The following is an 18,199-nucleotide window of genomic DNA, read 5'->3' as shown; positions in this document are numbered from 1 at the left end:
TTTAGCTCCCTTCTCACAGTTGAATTAGCATAATTTAGATGTGTTAAGTGGAGCACAGCCATCCCCGGAGGCGGCCATTTTGAGGCCGCTGTCGCACGTCATAAATGCAATTATTTAGTTAGTAGTGCGATGCTCCCGGTATTTAGCTATAAAGACAATTTTTAGCTAATTATGCTAAATTATACTAGTGAAGATTGCATATACTATATAATATTTCCTCTTCCAAAATATAACGTTACTTTTGTATACTATAGGACCACGGGGGTATCACTCGTAGCCGCGGTCCCCACTCGAGTTAGGCTAGCCTAACCCGTTTGGTATACGTTAGTAATGTTAATCCCATTGTTTAGCCTTTTATATCATTCCTATTAATTCGGTTGGGGATATATATATCCCCTAGAATTATTGGTATAATTCGATACGTTTCTCTTTTCGAGAAAAGAGGATGAACCCATCTTCCCCCCTGAGCGTCGCCATCCCATGCGGCAACCCTATCTTTCGTCATTGCCATCGAGTAGTTAATCTGTCTTGACTTGGATAGTTTTTACCGTCGATCTTCTTTGCCGCCGGGTATCCCGGCGGTGTATTGTCTTGCAGCCGGCAATGTCAACGGCAGGGGAATTGTGATTCCTCTGCCGCCCACGTTGTTGATGGCGTGGGAAGCTATGCTTCCTTAGTCTACAACCGAAAGTAGGCGGCATACCTGCCGCCGTCTTTCTCCCTTGTAGACTATAAGACTTGTCTTATAACCGACAATGTTGCCGACAGGGGAATTCTTTTTCCTCTGCCGCCCACGACGGCATCGGCACAGGAAGCCATGCTTCCTTGGTTTACAGCCGAAAGTGGGTGGCATACTTGCCATCGCCTTTCTCCCCTGCAAACTATAAGACCCTTTTCCCTCCCCCCTCTGTCCTTTAGTGTCGGTCTAGCCATCACAATATTCCTTTGGCCGGTATTCTACAATCATCCCGGCGTGCCGGGTTGACGGAGTTGCCGGCCGGGTTCTTACAAGCGGGGGTTGGGTTACCGCCTAGGCCAGCTCCCCCTTATGTCCTTCCTTCATGGAAGTGAATGCCTCGGGGGAAAGGCTGAGCCAGCCCTGACGGCTGCCGGTGGGAAACCCATTAAACTGTTGAGAATTCTTCAGTCCTCTCTTGGACTGCCGTCCACAAACCTTGCAACCGGAAGTACAGCTGGCAGCAAAAGTTGTGGCTGGATGGATGCTAGAACCAAGTGCATTCCTCCCCTTCCATTAGAACTCTCATTCTGGGAAGGAGGTAGTAGGTCACAGTAGCCCTCCTACACTTCCAATTATTGTGCTAAACCATAATAATATGGAATCCTCCTTTCCATTCTTTCTCTCTCTCTATCGGTTAGTGCCACCAGGAACTAGCCTAACCCCGGTAGTATACCGGTAAAACTCCAGTATATCACAATACAGTAGCCAGTATATCTGCAGTGTATAATAATATAGCAGTTAGAAAACTACAGTATACAATGATACAGTAGTACAAGTAATTCTAACATACTCTCTGTGTCCTTTCACAGTCTATTGTTGGGACCGTATTAAATGTTGAGGTGAAGTATTCCTTCAACACCCTGATGAATCTTTTGATTATCGGGACACTTATAAATCACCGTTCAGTATTAATATTTTACAAGTGGAGGAGTTAGTGTAAATATTCACTGACTCTGGCTCTACGTACGGGAGTTATTCCACTCTGTATTTTCCCTTATAGGGAAATTAGAATATTAATATTGACGGAGGTCACAGCAATTGCATGGGAGAGGAAATACAGATATGTGTCTTTCCTATTTCCTTTCTAGCTTACTATCGTAAGCTATTAGATAATAGTAAGTATTACTATTTTAAATATGCATTTGTATCAATGATATAAATTTTCCTATACTCATTTCACCTTTTCTTTCCTTACAGGAGGAGCCAACAGTGAAGTGTGCAGTCGTGTTCTGCAACCACAAGAGTGAGGACTTTTATGGGAATATGATGAGCAGGTCGCATGCCCCCTGCTGCATCATATCTGGATCCCTTAGGTACTGGGACCCGATGGGTTGCTCCATCTGCTCGGCTCTGATGACCGAAGGATTTGGAGAAGCTATCCCTGACACTACAGAGTCAAGAGATACAGCAAGAGAAACTCTTCAGAGGTGGGTAAGAGGGTTCCAAAAGAACTCTCAGGGACCTTACCTACCTAATGAAGCTTTGAGGTGCCTTCTGTTCCCTAAGGCCCAATCCAACGCGGTTGTGCCCCAGGTACAGGTCAAGCCTCCCTTCATCCAACTGACAGTGGACGCAGACATTAATAAGGCACTGGAAGGCATGGACATCCACCAGGAACAGATGTCGGAGGTGTCTACCGACACCGAAAAGGACCTTCTACAAGAAGACCCTGAAGATGTGGTTCAACCACCTACGGAGGAAGATGGATCCGTATCGACAGTAACTGAGGACCCTCAGTTTTCCATGACGGCATATCAACCTGTGCCGTCAACCTCTTCAGCCCCAACTCCCCATCCGGATGTGCAGATTGGCAGGAGCGAAGGGCTCCTAGAGTTGATTCAGCAGATGATGGCAGTGTTCCGGAAGGAACAGCAGGAGATTAAGCAAGATCTCAAAGAGATGAAGAAAGAGGTAAGAGAAGGGAAATGCTCTGGCGCTTCCAGAAGCTTTGCTAAGCCTCTTAGAGTTTCTGACTTACCTCACTGCTCAGAAACCAACCCCTGGAGGTACACTGAGCACATGCCCATGATGAATGTGAAGCTCTATATCTCCGAGAAGTTGGGGGCCAAACCCCTTGAAGATCTCCAATTCTGAACTAGCCTTTCTGCATACCCAGATTGTTACGTGAGACTGCGGGATGAACCAGCATTCTGTGAGGAGACAGAACCGAAGGAAGTCATTGTCTTTGATCATGACAAGGCACAGGCTATCCTATCCAAGACCCTAAAGGGAGCCGGATATACCAACTCCAAAGTCTCAGCATTGAGCAATAGGCATCTTACCTTCATTGTTCCTTCCTCCAGAGCTTTCCCCATCTTGGTGAAAGCTCTTGACTGTGTCATGAGAGCAGTCGATGCGGGCAAACCATGCCCAGTGCTAGAGGAATGTAAACCATTATCTCTAGCCATGCCTACCTGCGAGGAGAAGTGCAAAGAAGTTCATCTAACCTTCTCCATCTCTAAACTGGATCCGGAGATAGCAGGTCAGCAGTTCAATGAGAACCTTCCAAAGCTGCTGGAACATCTTTTGAGAAGGGAACAGGAGACAAAAGAGAGACTTGCCTCTTCTTTGTCTCTTCAGAACTGCCTGGAAATGTGTGTAGGCCTTACCAACGCCCCAGACATGTACATGGTCTTAGCCAAGTCTCACATGGGTACCCTTGTGAAGGACTTGTATGCCTTCGTCAGGTCCAGGAGGGCCTGTATAGAGCATGTGTTTGCCGCGGCAACGGTCTAACACGAACCCAGGAAGCTGATCACTTCATGTATCTGGGACAAGGATCTTTTCCCACAAGATGTGGTTCAGGAGGTTATCGCCAAAGCCACCACAGAGAATAGGAACCTTCTCCAAAAGTGGGGCATGTCTTCCAAGAAGAAATCATCCTCAGACGGTGGTCCCCAACCTAAGAACAGGAAGACAAAGAAACCACGTAGACCTGCACAGCTTCCGACCATGACCATGGCCACAGTGCCTCAAATGGTAGCTCAGCTGCAAACCACCTTCCAGATGGTCCCCCAACAGCTAGTAGCTCAATCGCCTGCGTTTAATCCAGGCTTTGAAAAGCACACAACTACCTTTCGATCCCACAAAGGTAGAGGCTCAAAAGGAGGTTCCTCAAGAAACCCCTCAAGGGGTAGAGGAGGACGCGGTCACGGAAATAAATCCTCAGGAACATCTCAGCAATGAGAGGCTCCAGGTAGGAGGGAGACTCTTCCACTTTCGGGATCGTTGGACCTTCGATCCCTAGGCCCACAGCCTAATTAAGAATAGACTCGGTTGGAAATGGAACAAAATTTCACCCCTTTTCCTCAATTCTTCCAACACTCCACCCCTTTATTGGAAGAATATACCTCAGAACTCTTGAAAAAAAAGGTAATAAAGAAAGTGAAGTCCATCAAATTCCAGGGAAGGCTGTTTTGTGTTCCCAAGAAGGACTCGGACAAACTCAGAGTCATTCTAGACTTGTCTCCACTCAAGTTCATTGAGAACAACAAGTTCCGGATGCTTACCTTACAACACATAAGGACCCTTCTGCCAAAAGGGGCATACACAGTCTCAAAAGACCTGGCAGATGCTTACTGGCACCTACCAGTCAGCTGCCCCCTCTCCTCCTACCTAGGATTCAGGCTACAGAAGACGAAGTACGTCTTCACAGCCATGCCCTTTGGGCTAAATATAGCCCCAAGGATATTCACAAAACTTGCGGATACAATCGTCCAACAACTACGCTTAGAAGGAATTCAGGTAGTAGCATACCTGGATGATTGGCTGGTGTGGGCAGCATCCAAGACAGCTTGTCTACAAGCAGCCAGAAAGGTGATCCAGTTCCTGGAGCACCTAGGCTTCAAGATCAACCACGAGAAGTCTCGCCTTTCTCCAGCTCAGGAGTTTCAATGGTTAAGAATCCATTGGAACTTACAGTCACTCCGTCTCTCCATTCCACCAAAGAAGAGGAGAGAGATAGCGGGATCTGTCAAGAGACTACTGAAACTCAAGGAGATTTCAAGACGCCAACAGGAAAGAGTATTGGGTTCTCTCTAGTTCGCAGCAGTGACAGACCCGGTGCTAAAAGCACAGTTAAAGGATATGTTAGGAGTCAAGAGAAAATATGCATTGAACGCTCGAAGAGATTAACAAAGGTTGACACTGACCCGATTGCGCATGCTACTAAGGCCATGGTCAACAGCCAAGAGCCTAACACGAACAATTCCCTTACAACCACCTCAACCATCAGTGGTAATACACACAGATGCCTCCCTGGAAGGATGGGGAAGCCATTCTCACCAATTAAAGTGCAGCGAATTGGTTGCACCAGTTCAAAACCTTTCACATCAACATACTGGAGGCTATTGCAGTCTTCCTAATGTTTAAGAAACTATCCCCACGCGGATCAGTCCACATCAGACTGGTCTTGGACAACGAGTTGATAGTAAGATGTCTAAACCGACAAGGCTCGAGTTCACCTCACATTAATTACGTGATGTTAGCCATCTTCCGCCTGGCAAGGAAGAGAAGATGGCATTTATCAGCAGTTCACCTTCAAGGGTTCCGCGATGTGACGGCGGATGCTCTATCCAGGCGAAAGCCAATAGAGATAGAATGGTTCGTAGACGCAGACTCATTCTCCTTTATTTTCGATAAAAGTCCTGGAATTGCAGATCGACCTCTTCGCAATGAGCGACAATAAGAAACTACCTTGTTATGTAGCCCCTTACGAGAACCTTAAGCAGAAGCAATACACGGCATGTCTCTCGACTGGAACGGATGGAATCGAATTTACCTGTTTCCACCAACCAATCTCCTGCTAAAAGTCCTCGACAAGCTAAGATCCTTCAGAGGAACAGCTGCTGTAGTGGCCCCTAAATGGCCCAAAAACAGTTGGTTCCCTCTAGTTCTAGAGTTGAAACTGAAGCTATTTCCTCTGCCGAACCCAGTTTTATCCAAACTGGTGCAGAAGTCGCCTGTTTACATTTCTCCCTCGAGAACCAACAACCTGCATCTCATGATTTTTTCGCCCTAGCAGCGAACAAAAAGTTTGGGATCTTGAAGAATGAGGCCAACTTCATTGTAGAGTACAAGTCAAGTTCAAGCAAGACACAATGTGAATTGTCTTGGAAGAAATGGGTATCCCTTGTGAAAATGAGGGGACCAACAGAAATTTCAACAGATTTCTGTCTCTCCTTCTTCATTTACCTACTTGAACAAGGCCCGACTTCCACTACGATAACCGCGTGTAAATCGGCCCTGACCAGACCTCTTCTATATGCCATTGAGGTGGACCTCACAAGCGAAACCTTCTATAAGGTGCCAAAGCATGCACTAGACCCAAGCTGGCAACTCCTCCAAAGCCCATTACATGGTCGTTGGTCAAAGTCTTGCACTATGCTTCGAACCTAAACAATGAGGATTGTACCCTAAAGGAACTAACACAGAAAGTCAATTTTTTGTTCGCAATAGCCTCAGGGGCTAGAGTTAGTGAAATATTGGCCCTGTCAGGGATGTAGGCTATATTCAGTTCCTAACCAGGAGAACTGAACCCCTTTCCTGATCCTGCCTTTCTGGCCGAGAATGAGCTAACCACCAAAAAGTAGGGTCCTTGGAGAATCTGCCCACTGAAGGAAGATGTCTCTCTATGCCCAGTAGAGTGTCTTCGTAGAACTTCAGACTTCAAGGAAGGACAGCTCTTCCGAGGCAAAACCTCAGGATCAAAATTTATCCCTAAAATAACTGAGAGCAATGCTCACCTACTTATTTGCAGAGCGGATCCTGACAGCTCACCCACAGGTCACGATCCAAAGAAAATTGCTTCTTCACGGAACTTCTTTCAACACAGGTGCTTTGGTAGACTCCGCTCATACACTGGGTGGAGATCAACCAGGTCTTTTACAGACACTATATAAAGCAAATACATGAAATAAAACATGTTGTGGTGGCGGCGGGTAGTGTTAAAAAACCCGTAGTCTAGCGCTGCGATGAACAGTGAACTGCTTTGGGACTTTCCAGTACATCGGGTGCATGGGTACATTTACCTCGAGTGCAAATCACAACGATGATTAACACACTGTTCCATACAGGTGCATATCTGACCGATAACACCAGTGCCAAGTGAACGTTGCGTCACGGTGTTCAGGCATTTCTAAAATCTGTACAAATCAGTCAGATTTGGTTTCACATCTCCATTGAGTGGCAACATTTCAATGAAATTACATATTTTTTCGACAAGAGAAAATATGGACCCTGATGTGTTTCAATGCCGGATCAGATTCATACTGATTGTAACTACATTTGATAATCTAGTTACAAGGTAAAATACTAAACGTATTTGCGTCTTATTGCTGCTATCTAAGTTACAGATGATTAAAGCATACTAGAGTTTTAATTAAACCCTAGAAGGGCCCAACTTGAAATCAGAGTACAGATTTTCAAGGTATGAAAAGGGTAATCTCTAAGAATTACCGTCCGTCCCTATGGAGATACAAACTTTGAATCCTTATAGTCGAAGTCGACACTTTCCCTGCAGGGGCAGGAAGCCCTAAGCTAGTTCCAAGCTTAGTGGATATAACAGATAACGGTAATGTCATATTAAACGGTCTAGGAGACCATATAAGGAACTCATTCAAAGTAAAGGACAAACCCACAGATATAGTACTTTCAAGTTAATTCTCTGGTAATCTTCCATCAGGACGACATGGCTGAGCCCAAAAAACGGATTTGGAGCAAAGCAAAAAATCAATTTTTGGGTGAGATAGCCATGTCGTCCTTATGGACCCACCCTTCTTTCTTAAAATGACCCCACTCGAAACTACTCTATCTGTAGCTATTCCTGCTTAAATGCAACAAGGAACGATGGGCCATTGCAGTACAGGGAGGGGGTCCACCGGGTACCTTGATAACAGCTCCCCTTCGTTCGCTATTCTTCCCCCTCAAAGAGTAAAATCTATTCGGAGTGAGGATTGCTATGTGTCGTATAAAAAAATACGTCCCCTGATATTATGCGATATCCTTAAAGATATATTAAGGATACTCGCGCCAGGAGTTAGAATTCTGGAGACCTATGGTTAATTCTCTGGGAGTATCACTGTAGCAAATATTCCTTAGAAAGCTACCTTAAGGAACCTTCCATCAGGATAACATGGCTATCTCACCCAAAAATAGATTTTTTGCTTTGCTCAAAATCCGTTTATAATATATATATATATATATATATATATATATATATATATATATATATATATAGATATAGATATAGATATAGATATAGATATAGATATAGATATAGATATAGATATATAGATATATAGATATATAGATATATATAGATATATAGATATATATAGATACATATATATATATATATATATATATATATATATATATATATATATATATATATATATATATATATATAATTCACAGCTCACTATGACTATTAATGTTGAGTTTATGCATAAAAAATATATGTATAGAATTAATGCCAAATATCAATATGATGTAAAACCCTGAAACATTGAGAAGTGAATTTGTTCGTGGAAATTAAATTTGATTTTGGTCCATAATAGTTTTACTCATCAGATTTTCAATATTTCAGAGAACTTAGGATTACAGAATGAAACAGTGAAGGAAGATAGAAAATGGCTTCAAACTCAATCTCATACTGTCACGAACAGACACCTAGAAGCTTTGTCAGAGGAGAATACAGTGGAAGAAGTAACAATAGGCCAAACTGTGGTAAGGTTTATGTAATAATGTTCAAGACAACTTATTGTTTTGAAAGCATTTTGAGTTTCATATTTTATCGAAAAAAATATTATACCAGTAAGCCTTATTCTGGCTTTTGAATTTTCAGCTGAAGTATCTAAGCATGACATCAGCCTTAGAAAGGCTAAAGAAGATGGAAGCATCAGCAGATATTGTACCGCTGGTTACAGATAACACTGATCTTGTACCTGCTGTGTATGAAGGTATGGTAACAAATTTAAACACGTATGTTTCAATTATCTAACCATTGCCTCAAAATTTCCTTAACAGAAAAAAAAAATATTCCATGGTTACAAACCATTGCCTAAATATTCCATGCTTACAAACCATTGCCTATGTTAAATCTTGAAACTTTTGTGAAAACGTGGCCTCAGTCTCAGAAAACTAAAACTTTTTAATACAACCAAAGCTCAACTAATTTTGTGTAACCAAGCTTTCTTTTATTAACGATTCAAGTGCCATTGGACGTATTCCATGTTCCTATATTCTCATTCTATTTGGTGCCAGTGGACATAATCTGCGCCCAGTTGTAAAGTACAAAAAAAAATCATGACAGTTCTCGAGGAAAAAGTTATTTGATGTACTGGGTTGAGTACAGTGTTTCGATGTTGAAGAAGCCTAAGAATTGGAGAGAAGGCCCATTGCATGGAACTGTGCCTCAGACTCAGTTTTCAGGGGGTTTCACATTTGTCAACAAGTTTCAGTAAAAGTGCTATTGATTATCTATTACATCTCCCTTATTTTGAATTATTCAACTTTCAGGTTTTATTATTGAATTGTTTTGATATCATTTAAGGCTAAAATCAGAATGGAAAATGATGTTCCTGGTACCATGCCAAAGGGCAAAAGTGTGTCAGGTCGTCAATGTTGATAATGGTTAGCTCTCATTCGCGGAGTCAAGTAAAAGAGACAGGAGCCCCAGAGTGGGTCAACTTATAACCTACCAACTCACTGACCATTGCCTACCTGCGGTTGAGTAACACACTAGGTAACTGACTGTACTGCACTACATTCTTTTCACATGCTTTCTTTCATGGTATTTAGTTCATATAACTTCACAGAGGTAATTGTAAATTATTTACACATCTTCAGCACAAGGTAAGACGACTCAACACGAAAGTTATCGCCACACCATGCCTTGTATAAGTAACAACTCGCTAATACTGTAGAATAAAAAAGAAAAAAAAGTCGCTAATAGTTGATGGCTGATGATTTTTAAGAATGCGGTAATGTCTGCTTAAAACATTAGGTCTGAGCTGACAAAATGGAATGCCGTGTTTTAAAGGTTTGTATACAGCATAGTACTGTTATTAGTAGTTCTTTTTCAATGAATGTATGAATATTTATCCTACCACAACTAAGGAAACTTAAGATAAATATGACTAGAACATCACTAACGTTTATGAAGTTCTAGCAGTAAAATCTGTGACGCAATGCAATAGCTAACTCTCTCTCTCTCTCTCTCTCTCTCTCTCTCTCTCTCTCTCTCTCTCTCTCTCTCTCTCTCTCTCTCTCTCTCTCTCTCAGTAAAAATCCTTATGTTACATGTACATGAATTAACACTTTACGTTAAATTTTAATCTTATCCCTATAATTAATTACCCTTCTTTTCATCGTTTGTATCTAATTATTCTGAGCTTATTTCCTTTTTGTAATATTTAATTCCTTCCTGCATGATATATTAATACAAGCATTTTAGTTTAAATGCGTAAATGGAATGAAAACTAAAACACATTCAAGCGTGTTTTAATTATATGTATGAGTGAAATTCTTCATGTATTATCAGACACCTGGCCTTAAAGCATATACAGTAAGTATCATTTTGTATGTTTCATAGAGAAATGTTTTTCCTTTAGGTCATATTTCTTAACCGATGTATTTTTTCAAAATAAATTCCATTAAACATAGCATAAAATAAGAAACATGAAATGTCCTGTCATAATTTCCTGTCCCCTGCGATTTGTTAATTAGTTATCGGTGGTCAGGAAAAAAAAAAAAAAAAAAAAAAAAAAAAAAAAAAAAAAAAAAAGATGGTTGACAGCTGCTAGTAAAGGTTGACGACTGTGAGCGATTTACGACCTGGGGCACTTATAGGGGGAATATTAATTTCCTGTTTAATCTGGTGATCAAAGTGACTTATCAAAACTTGAGATAATTATAATTGAACAAATTTCATATCATCACTTGATGGTAATTTTAAAGAGATTTATTAAAAAAAAAAAAGTATACATTTTTTTCATTAACAAATAAGAAGTTACAATTATCGTACATTCTATATAAATTGTTATTTCCTTAGTTTTTTGTTCATTGAAATAACAATTCTTGTATTAGAAAGTTATTCTAGCATACAATAATTAGAAATACTCCAATTGATTTTTTTTTTTACATTTTACATTCAATGTATACTTTATATTTTTCATTAGCATTGTAAATTACAATTATATATAAAATATTGCATAAATATATTGTATGAATGAACCTTTAATCAGTTTTATTACTGTATTAGAATTACTATACAAAGGATTTATTATTGAATAGTTTACATAGGTTAGCTATAAAATTTGGCTGTTCTGCTTTGTGTGGTTGGTTTGAAAATATTGTCCTTGGAGAGTGCTCACATTGAAACCACGAATGGGTGGCTTTTTATTATATAGATTATACTGTTCTCTGTATCGCGAACGACAAAATCCACAAAGATAGATCCCACAAACAAGGAGACGCAACTGTAGTGGCCATGTGTGAGAAAGCATCAACAAGTGGTGCCTGAGAGAAAGAGTTGCCTCTGTAAAAGTATTTTATACCTGTGGGAAATCTTTATGAAGGTATCCAACTGACCCCTACCCAATTATCAGGCGGAAAGTGACATTAATGACAGTGAAAATGCAATAGGATTACGTGTCTGATGGAGAGCATGAGAAGAAATGAGCAATAAAGAAAAAAATGATGATGAAAATGTTATTTATGCGAATGCTAAGGTTGATAGTGATTATTAATCAAGTGAGTTAAGTGCCAGAGATTATTAGGAAGGAGTTGAAGATGTGAATTCTTTAGTCAATGATTTCATGAGGGATGAATATCCTGAATCGGATGAATGGGAAAGCGATGACGAGGAAGAAGGAAGGGAAAGATATAATTTTTGTCGGACTTCCTTTATCAGCAGACAGTCCCACCATATCAGATCTATGGCCAACGAAAGAAACAAGCAAAGAAGGGGCATGATGTGGCTTAGCCTCCGGCTCACTCTTACACACACCCCCAGTGTGTGTGCACTCTCTCTCCCATCTACCTACAGTAGATTATTGAAGATGAGGAGTGGACTAAGGTCACACACTACCACCTATGCATCCCTTCTCTTCTATCCTTGGAATGACAGTGCATATCCGAACCACTTCTCTTGGGTTCAGTTAATTTTTTTTTCTTCACCGAGTTTCTTGTTTGCCTCATGGGTGAAACAAACGGACACACCAAATTCACATGGGAGAAGATGCAGAGCTTTACTTATGTATAGTGTGATTGCAGTGTAATAGACATTGCAAAATATTTAGGTATTGTAATATGGATGAAATTGTTAGCCTGCCAGAACTAGAGATATTCTGGGCAAGAAGTAAAACATATAAGTTGGCAGATTTATCAACATGGATGTCACATAGACATTTTGAGGCGGTAGGGAAGAACTTTCTCATTTTTAAAAGGTTGGCAATACCTAAGGATGATAGCAACAAGTTGCTTGTCATTTTCCCTGTCATGGAGTACATTATTGAGAAATGTTGGAGTCTTTATATCCTAAAATATCTATCGCTTTATGAAAGAATTTTGAAGTGGAAAGGGCATCTTCCAATCAAAGTACAGTATATAATCCAATGAGCAGAGCAAAGTATGGTATAAATTCATGTTTTCTGTGTGAAGCCCCGTCAGTTTATGTCCTTGAACTCATCATATAGTATGGTGGTTTTTATCCGTGCGTAACATAATTTTCATGCAAATGGATCAGCACTTACTGTAGGTACAGGTTACCATGTATACGTGGATAACTTTTACAATATTGTTAGTCTTGCACAAGAGCTTTATGAGAATGGAAATCATTATATAGGCACTCTCCATCTGGTGAGGGGGTACATAGAATTTCCTGAAGGTCATGGTAAAACAACATGACATACGTTGTGGAGAGATGGCGTTCAGGAGAAAAGACACCTCCATCATATGCTGGCATCATATCGGACTAGTTAGCCTGATTACGAATGGATGCTATACTAGCCCCAAGAAAGTTCATCTACAAGTGAAGGGTCTAACGGAGATCCATGCTTGGCTATGAAGAAATAACCACAGAGAAGCTAAAGGTCATGAGGCAGTACATCATCTTTATAGAGGACATTGACCTCTTCCATCAGCTAATAGATTATTATTCATTTATGAGGTGGTCCATTTACAGTATATCTGAGTGGAGATACCTTAACGTGGTGGAAGAGTTTGCATATTGCCACAAATCAGCAAAGCTGTCCTGGTCAAGGCCACCCATATTAGATTGGTTTGCCGTGAGTGATCAAACGAAAATGTCCCACTATCACCAATCTGCACAGGCCAGCATGGTGATGAAAACTGGCCAGATCCCAAACATGAATTGTCTTGTCTGAGGCCTTTGTCTTGCAGTGGACTAGAAATGGCTGCATTTGTTGTTGATATATATATATATATATATATATATATATATATATATATATATATATATATATATACATATATATATTATATCATATATATGTATATATGTATATACATACACACACACACATATATATATATATATATATACTGTATATATATATATATATATATATACACATATATATATATATATATATATATATATATACACACATGTATGAATATTTATACATACATACATAATCATACATACAGACATGCATACATACATACATACATACATACATATAGTCAACCCTCGATCATCACACTAAAATAGCTAATTGAGACCACCACGTAATGTGAGTGCCCTGGGGTAAGTGATCTTTAGCACCATTACCTACGTGCGGTCGAATAGCACTGCAAACAACATAATACACTGTTTTCACATAGTCCACTAACTGTAATGTAGGGTTTGATACAGTAACTGTACAATAAAGTATTATACAAATTCCTATTTCTACATCCCTTCCTTAATGAACTCCTAGATCATCTATGTCACTAAATGAACTTCTAAATTTCATTCTATTGTCTTTCACAATCCCAAATCCTTGAAATTTAACTTCTTATTTAGAATATTAAGTCAATATTATATCAAATTTGATTGTTTAATTTTACTTTATCATGATTTCCCTCTACCCTCTCATTATATTCGATTTTACTTTATCCCTTTAATTTATTTTCCTTCTTTTCGATCTCAATTTACTTTCCTTCTTTTCATTATATTTTTTTTCTAATAATTTTCAACTCTATATTTCCATTTAGTAGTGTTTGACTCCTTTTATTATAAATTAAATTTAGAAGCATTTTATTTAGTTAGAATTATTAGAATAAAAAAAATGGCTATATTGATGTAATATCTTTTTTGGGCTCAAGCCATGGCATCCTGATGGAAGGTTCCTTTTTGGTAGCTTCCTTGGGTAAATAACTACTAAGATATTCCCAGAGAATTTAACCACAGGTTATCACAGAATTCTAACTTCTGGAGCGAGTATCCTAAAGGTTTCCCTTATAAGACATCGTATATCAACAGGGGACGCATGTATTAACGCGCCACATAGCTATCTACACGCCGAACAGAGTTAACACTTCGGTGTGTAAGGGCGGAGAATAGCTGGGAGCCGTTCCACAGCTAATCTCGTCCGTGGCTACTTTTGGTACTCGAGACGTAAACAAACGGGCGCCATTGCTAAATGACGTCACGTCCGTCCTCATCCTTCGTTTAGTAGCTCGCCTATCTTAGACGGATTTTCCCTACGCTCTTTTTATCTCACTGCATCTTCGTCATGTCGCTACCTTCGGCCTCGCCTTCTTCTGGAAAGTTGAGTACAAGGTTCCAGTATTGTTTAGTTAAGCTCTGACCGTAAAGTAAATTTTACTTTTCGAGATATTTGATGTTTTGTGGCAGAGCTGTGCCTCAACCGGACCCGCCATTTTATGGCGTCGTTGTTGTTCTGCATGCCTTATTTAGTTAGCCTCAACAACGCTTCCGGCCTTATTAACTAATCGATACTATTAGTTTATTTAGTCTTCATAGCTAGGAACTTTTATATCGTGTTTTGACGCCTTTTTATCGGTCATCGATTGACCCCATACCAGCTGGCTACTATAGCCCCCAGGCCAGAGCGCCTATATCAGTGTTCATGCATGATATTTATCAGTGATCCTAGGCTTATTTATGAAGGTAGTGGCATTATTTTACAATACTATTGACTGTGATGCAAGTGTTTTCGCCTTCAGGGACCATATAGGGGACAGGTTAGATAGTGTGTCTTTCTAACCTAACCTACATGTAGGACCCCTATATGCTTCCTTCATCCCCTGCCTTAGGGCATCCCCTCTGTGTAGCCTTGCTCCCCCTACCACGTAAGGGGATCAAGCTCATATCAGAGTATATTATCGCCTCTCTGTCCTCCCTAAGGGAATGATCCCCCCTTAGGGTTGCGTCCGAGAGTGAGGAACGGCTAGTCCTTCCTCTATTGCTAGGGCTAGGTCTCCGACTTTTCCTGCAATAGCGATATGTCTTCCATCCTTCCTAGTTCAGGACGTACATCTCTGCTCTAGGTTAGGTTTTGGAGGGGTTAGTTCTGTTCCTTGCTGAAACTATACCCATGCACCATTTTCAGTCAAGCTGCCTTACCTTAGGCTAGGGAGTGTCCTCCCTTCCTCAGTGGCCGCTCTGGTACAGAACCCCCTCCATGGAAGACCCTTCTCTTCTCCCCTCCCCACCTATCTCTTGTATGGCCTAGCCTATACTTAGGTTAGTCTATACCCATCTGTCCCCTGTCCTACAACTCCTCCTTAGGGTGGAGTGATAGGGCTACCTTGAGCTTCTGTGTGCAGTCCGCTTTGGTACATATACCCTTCGTAGTGTCCTATGGGGTTAGCCACTGGATGTGTTCTGTATGCAGGGGTCTCCCCCCCCCCCCCCCCCCCCGCTCTTGGGTGTCCCCTAGCCCTCCCTTGGGCTACCTTAGCTCCCGGTCCTCTGCGGCCCCTGCTTCTGGGTGATAGAGTCAGCCTCTATCATGGGTACACCCACTCAGGCGGGATGTCTGGGGGTCCGTGGCCGGACCCCTACATCCCTCCTTCTGTCTCTTTCACTATCCGGGTGCCGGTCCCTTGCCGCCTCCACTGTGGGTGATACCCACCTCCTACCTTGGTGACTCATCCCTTATCCTCTCGGCCGCCAGTCCTCCGTGTGCCGGGGGACTGCCGCCTGCCGCCGGCTTCCAGCCGATGGCTCTCCCTCCTTCCTCATAGCTTGGTCGTCCGCCCGCCGGCCGGCCCCCGGAGTGCCGGCATCCACTGCCGGCAGTCCGGTTCTGCTATAACCATCCTTGTTCCTGTCACCAAGCCGGCAACCTCCGGCTGCCAGAGCCGCCGCTCCCTCTGCCGGCGTGCCGCCGCTGTGCCGGCGGCCGCCACCCTGGTATTACTCTTGACTTCTATATTGTCTGTCCTAATGCCAGAAACTCTGCTGGAGCGGCCTCCGGCGTGCCGGCGGTCTGCCGGAACCTTCCGGAGGCGTCAAGGCAACTTGCACCCCCTTCTACTAGCTATCATCTGATATTGATAGCCCTACACTGCAACCAGATGGCTTGTTTACGTAAATGGATCAGTATCTTATTACTGTTCTATTGGTAATCATGCTGTCTTCTTGCATATCACAGATTTCCAGCATGCTGCGTGTATCTTAGCGCGGCTGGTTGCCGGAAGCCGTTACCCTATGGGATCTTTTAGTCCCCTAATTTGGAACTGAGTGGCCTCAGTCCCAACCTTATATCCTTGACAATTCCCATAGAATTCTATCTGCCCTATGGACTTCTACTTGAATTCTATCCTGTGCCTTCGGTCACCTCGGATTGTCCAAGGATGAAGGTTACGGTAACCAGCCGGGCGGGATGCACGGAGTATGTTTCTATCCTATCTCAACCCTTCCTCTGTGCATCACACCCCTTATCAAGTTAAAATTAATGATTAATATTAACTTAGTTTAAGAGTCATTCTTATGATTCCCCCCATACTCATTTTCTCTTTCTTTTACAGGAGGAGCAGATGAAGTGTGATTACGACTTCTGCGCTGTGAAACGCCCACACTTCTACGGGCATACGGCGTGTAGGACTCACGCCCCTTGTGCCAACAAGAAAGGGGATTTGAAGTTCTGGGACCCGCAGAGCTGTATGGTCTGCCAGGATCGCCTAGTCGATGCCTTCCATAATCCTCCCTCAGCGGAGGTCAGGGACACTTCTCCGGATAAGCTACGCAAGTGGGTGCGTGGCTTCCAGAAGAATGCCACTGGACCATACCTGGCCACTGAAGAATTGAGGTCCCTTCTGTTCCCAAAGGCCTCCCCCGATTCTGTGGTGCCCAAAGAACTAATCCCCACTGTCCAAATTACGGTGGAACCAGACGTAGTCATGGCCCAGTCCATGCACGAGTGCCACCTGGATTCCGAGAACGACGAACATATGTCGGATATTTCGGAGGGCACGGAGAAGACCCTTATGGCCCAAGGTGCGGAAGATGAAGAGGACCAGGTGGAATACACCGAGTCGGAGCAAGAGGTCGCTCCTCCTTCCATCACCGCCCCTACTCCTACACCGACGGAAGTGTCTCTCCCGTCTACCTCCGCTACCCCGGAACCCATTCCATCCGCCCAAGAGATGTTCCGGATGATCAAAGCTATTATGGACGACAGGCTGAAAGAAACTCATGAGTTCATCAGGTCCATGAAGGGGTCCAAAGAACCGAAGAAGATCTCGGTTAAGGATCTCCCTGCATGCTCACATGCCAACCCCTGGAGGTATGCCGAGCATATGGTTATCGCGACCGGCAGGATCTTTGTCAGCGATAAGATCGGCACGGTCCCCCTGGAAGATGTGGAGTTCTTCCCAAACTTTGAGGCTTACCCGGACTGTTACGTCCGGCTTCGTTCTGAACCTGCCTCTAAAGAAGAGACCGAACCCAAGGAGGAGATAGTGTTCGATCTCTCGAAGGCCCAGGCTATGCTAGCCACTGCATTTAAAAGTAGGGGTTTTACCTGCTCTAAGCTTCCGGCCCTGAGCAAGAAGCACCCTACTTACGTCGCACCCGACGATGCAGTCCTTCCCTTCATGGAAAAGGCCTTCGCTGCGTGCCTCAAGGCTGTGGAAGAAGGAAAACCCTGCCCTGCACTGGAGGAGTGCAGACCCTTCTCCATAGTAACTCCCCCCGACGCTCGACACTGGAAGGATATCCAGCATACTTTCGTGGTGGGAAAGCTAGATCCTGACGTAGCCGGACGTCAGTTTAACGAAGACCTCCCGAAACTCAACGACCACCTCCTTCGTCGGGAACAAGATACGAAGGAGAGGCTTGCAGCATCCATGTCCCACCAGGTCCAACTTGACATTATGGCTTGTGACACCAGAGTCCCAGACCACTACATGGTACTCGCCAAATCCCACATGGCAACCCTGGTGAAGGATTTGTATCACTTCATGAAGGCTCGGAGAGCC

General features: G+C 42.6%; 1 protein-coding gene across 2 annotated transcripts in view; it reads left to right on the top strand.

Moving 5' to 3' along the window:
- Positions 1–18,199, top strand: part of LOC137642632 (histidine protein methyltransferase 1 homolog) — a 232,482-nt gene that overhangs the window by 165,651 nt on the left and 48,632 nt on the right. For both annotated transcript variants that reach the window (XM_068375372.1, XM_068375371.1), the window contains exons 3-4: positions 8,328–8,467; positions 8,586–8,700. In XM_068375372.1, coding sequence (XP_068231473.1) covers positions 8,328–8,467; positions 8,586–8,700 — 255 coding nt within the window. The remainder of the gene's footprint in view (positions 1–8,327; positions 8,468–8,585; positions 8,701–18,199) is intronic.

Source organism: Palaemon carinicauda, chromosome 6 (assembly GCF_036898095.1).
Source record: "Palaemon carinicauda isolate YSFRI2023 chromosome 6, ASM3689809v2, whole genome shotgun sequence".
Lineage (NCBI taxonomy): Eukaryota > Metazoa > Arthropoda > Malacostraca > Decapoda > Palaemonidae > Palaemon > Palaemon carinicauda.
The sequence above is the reverse complement of the archived record's forward strand: the minus strand, read 5'-3'. Positions and strand labels throughout refer to the sequence as shown.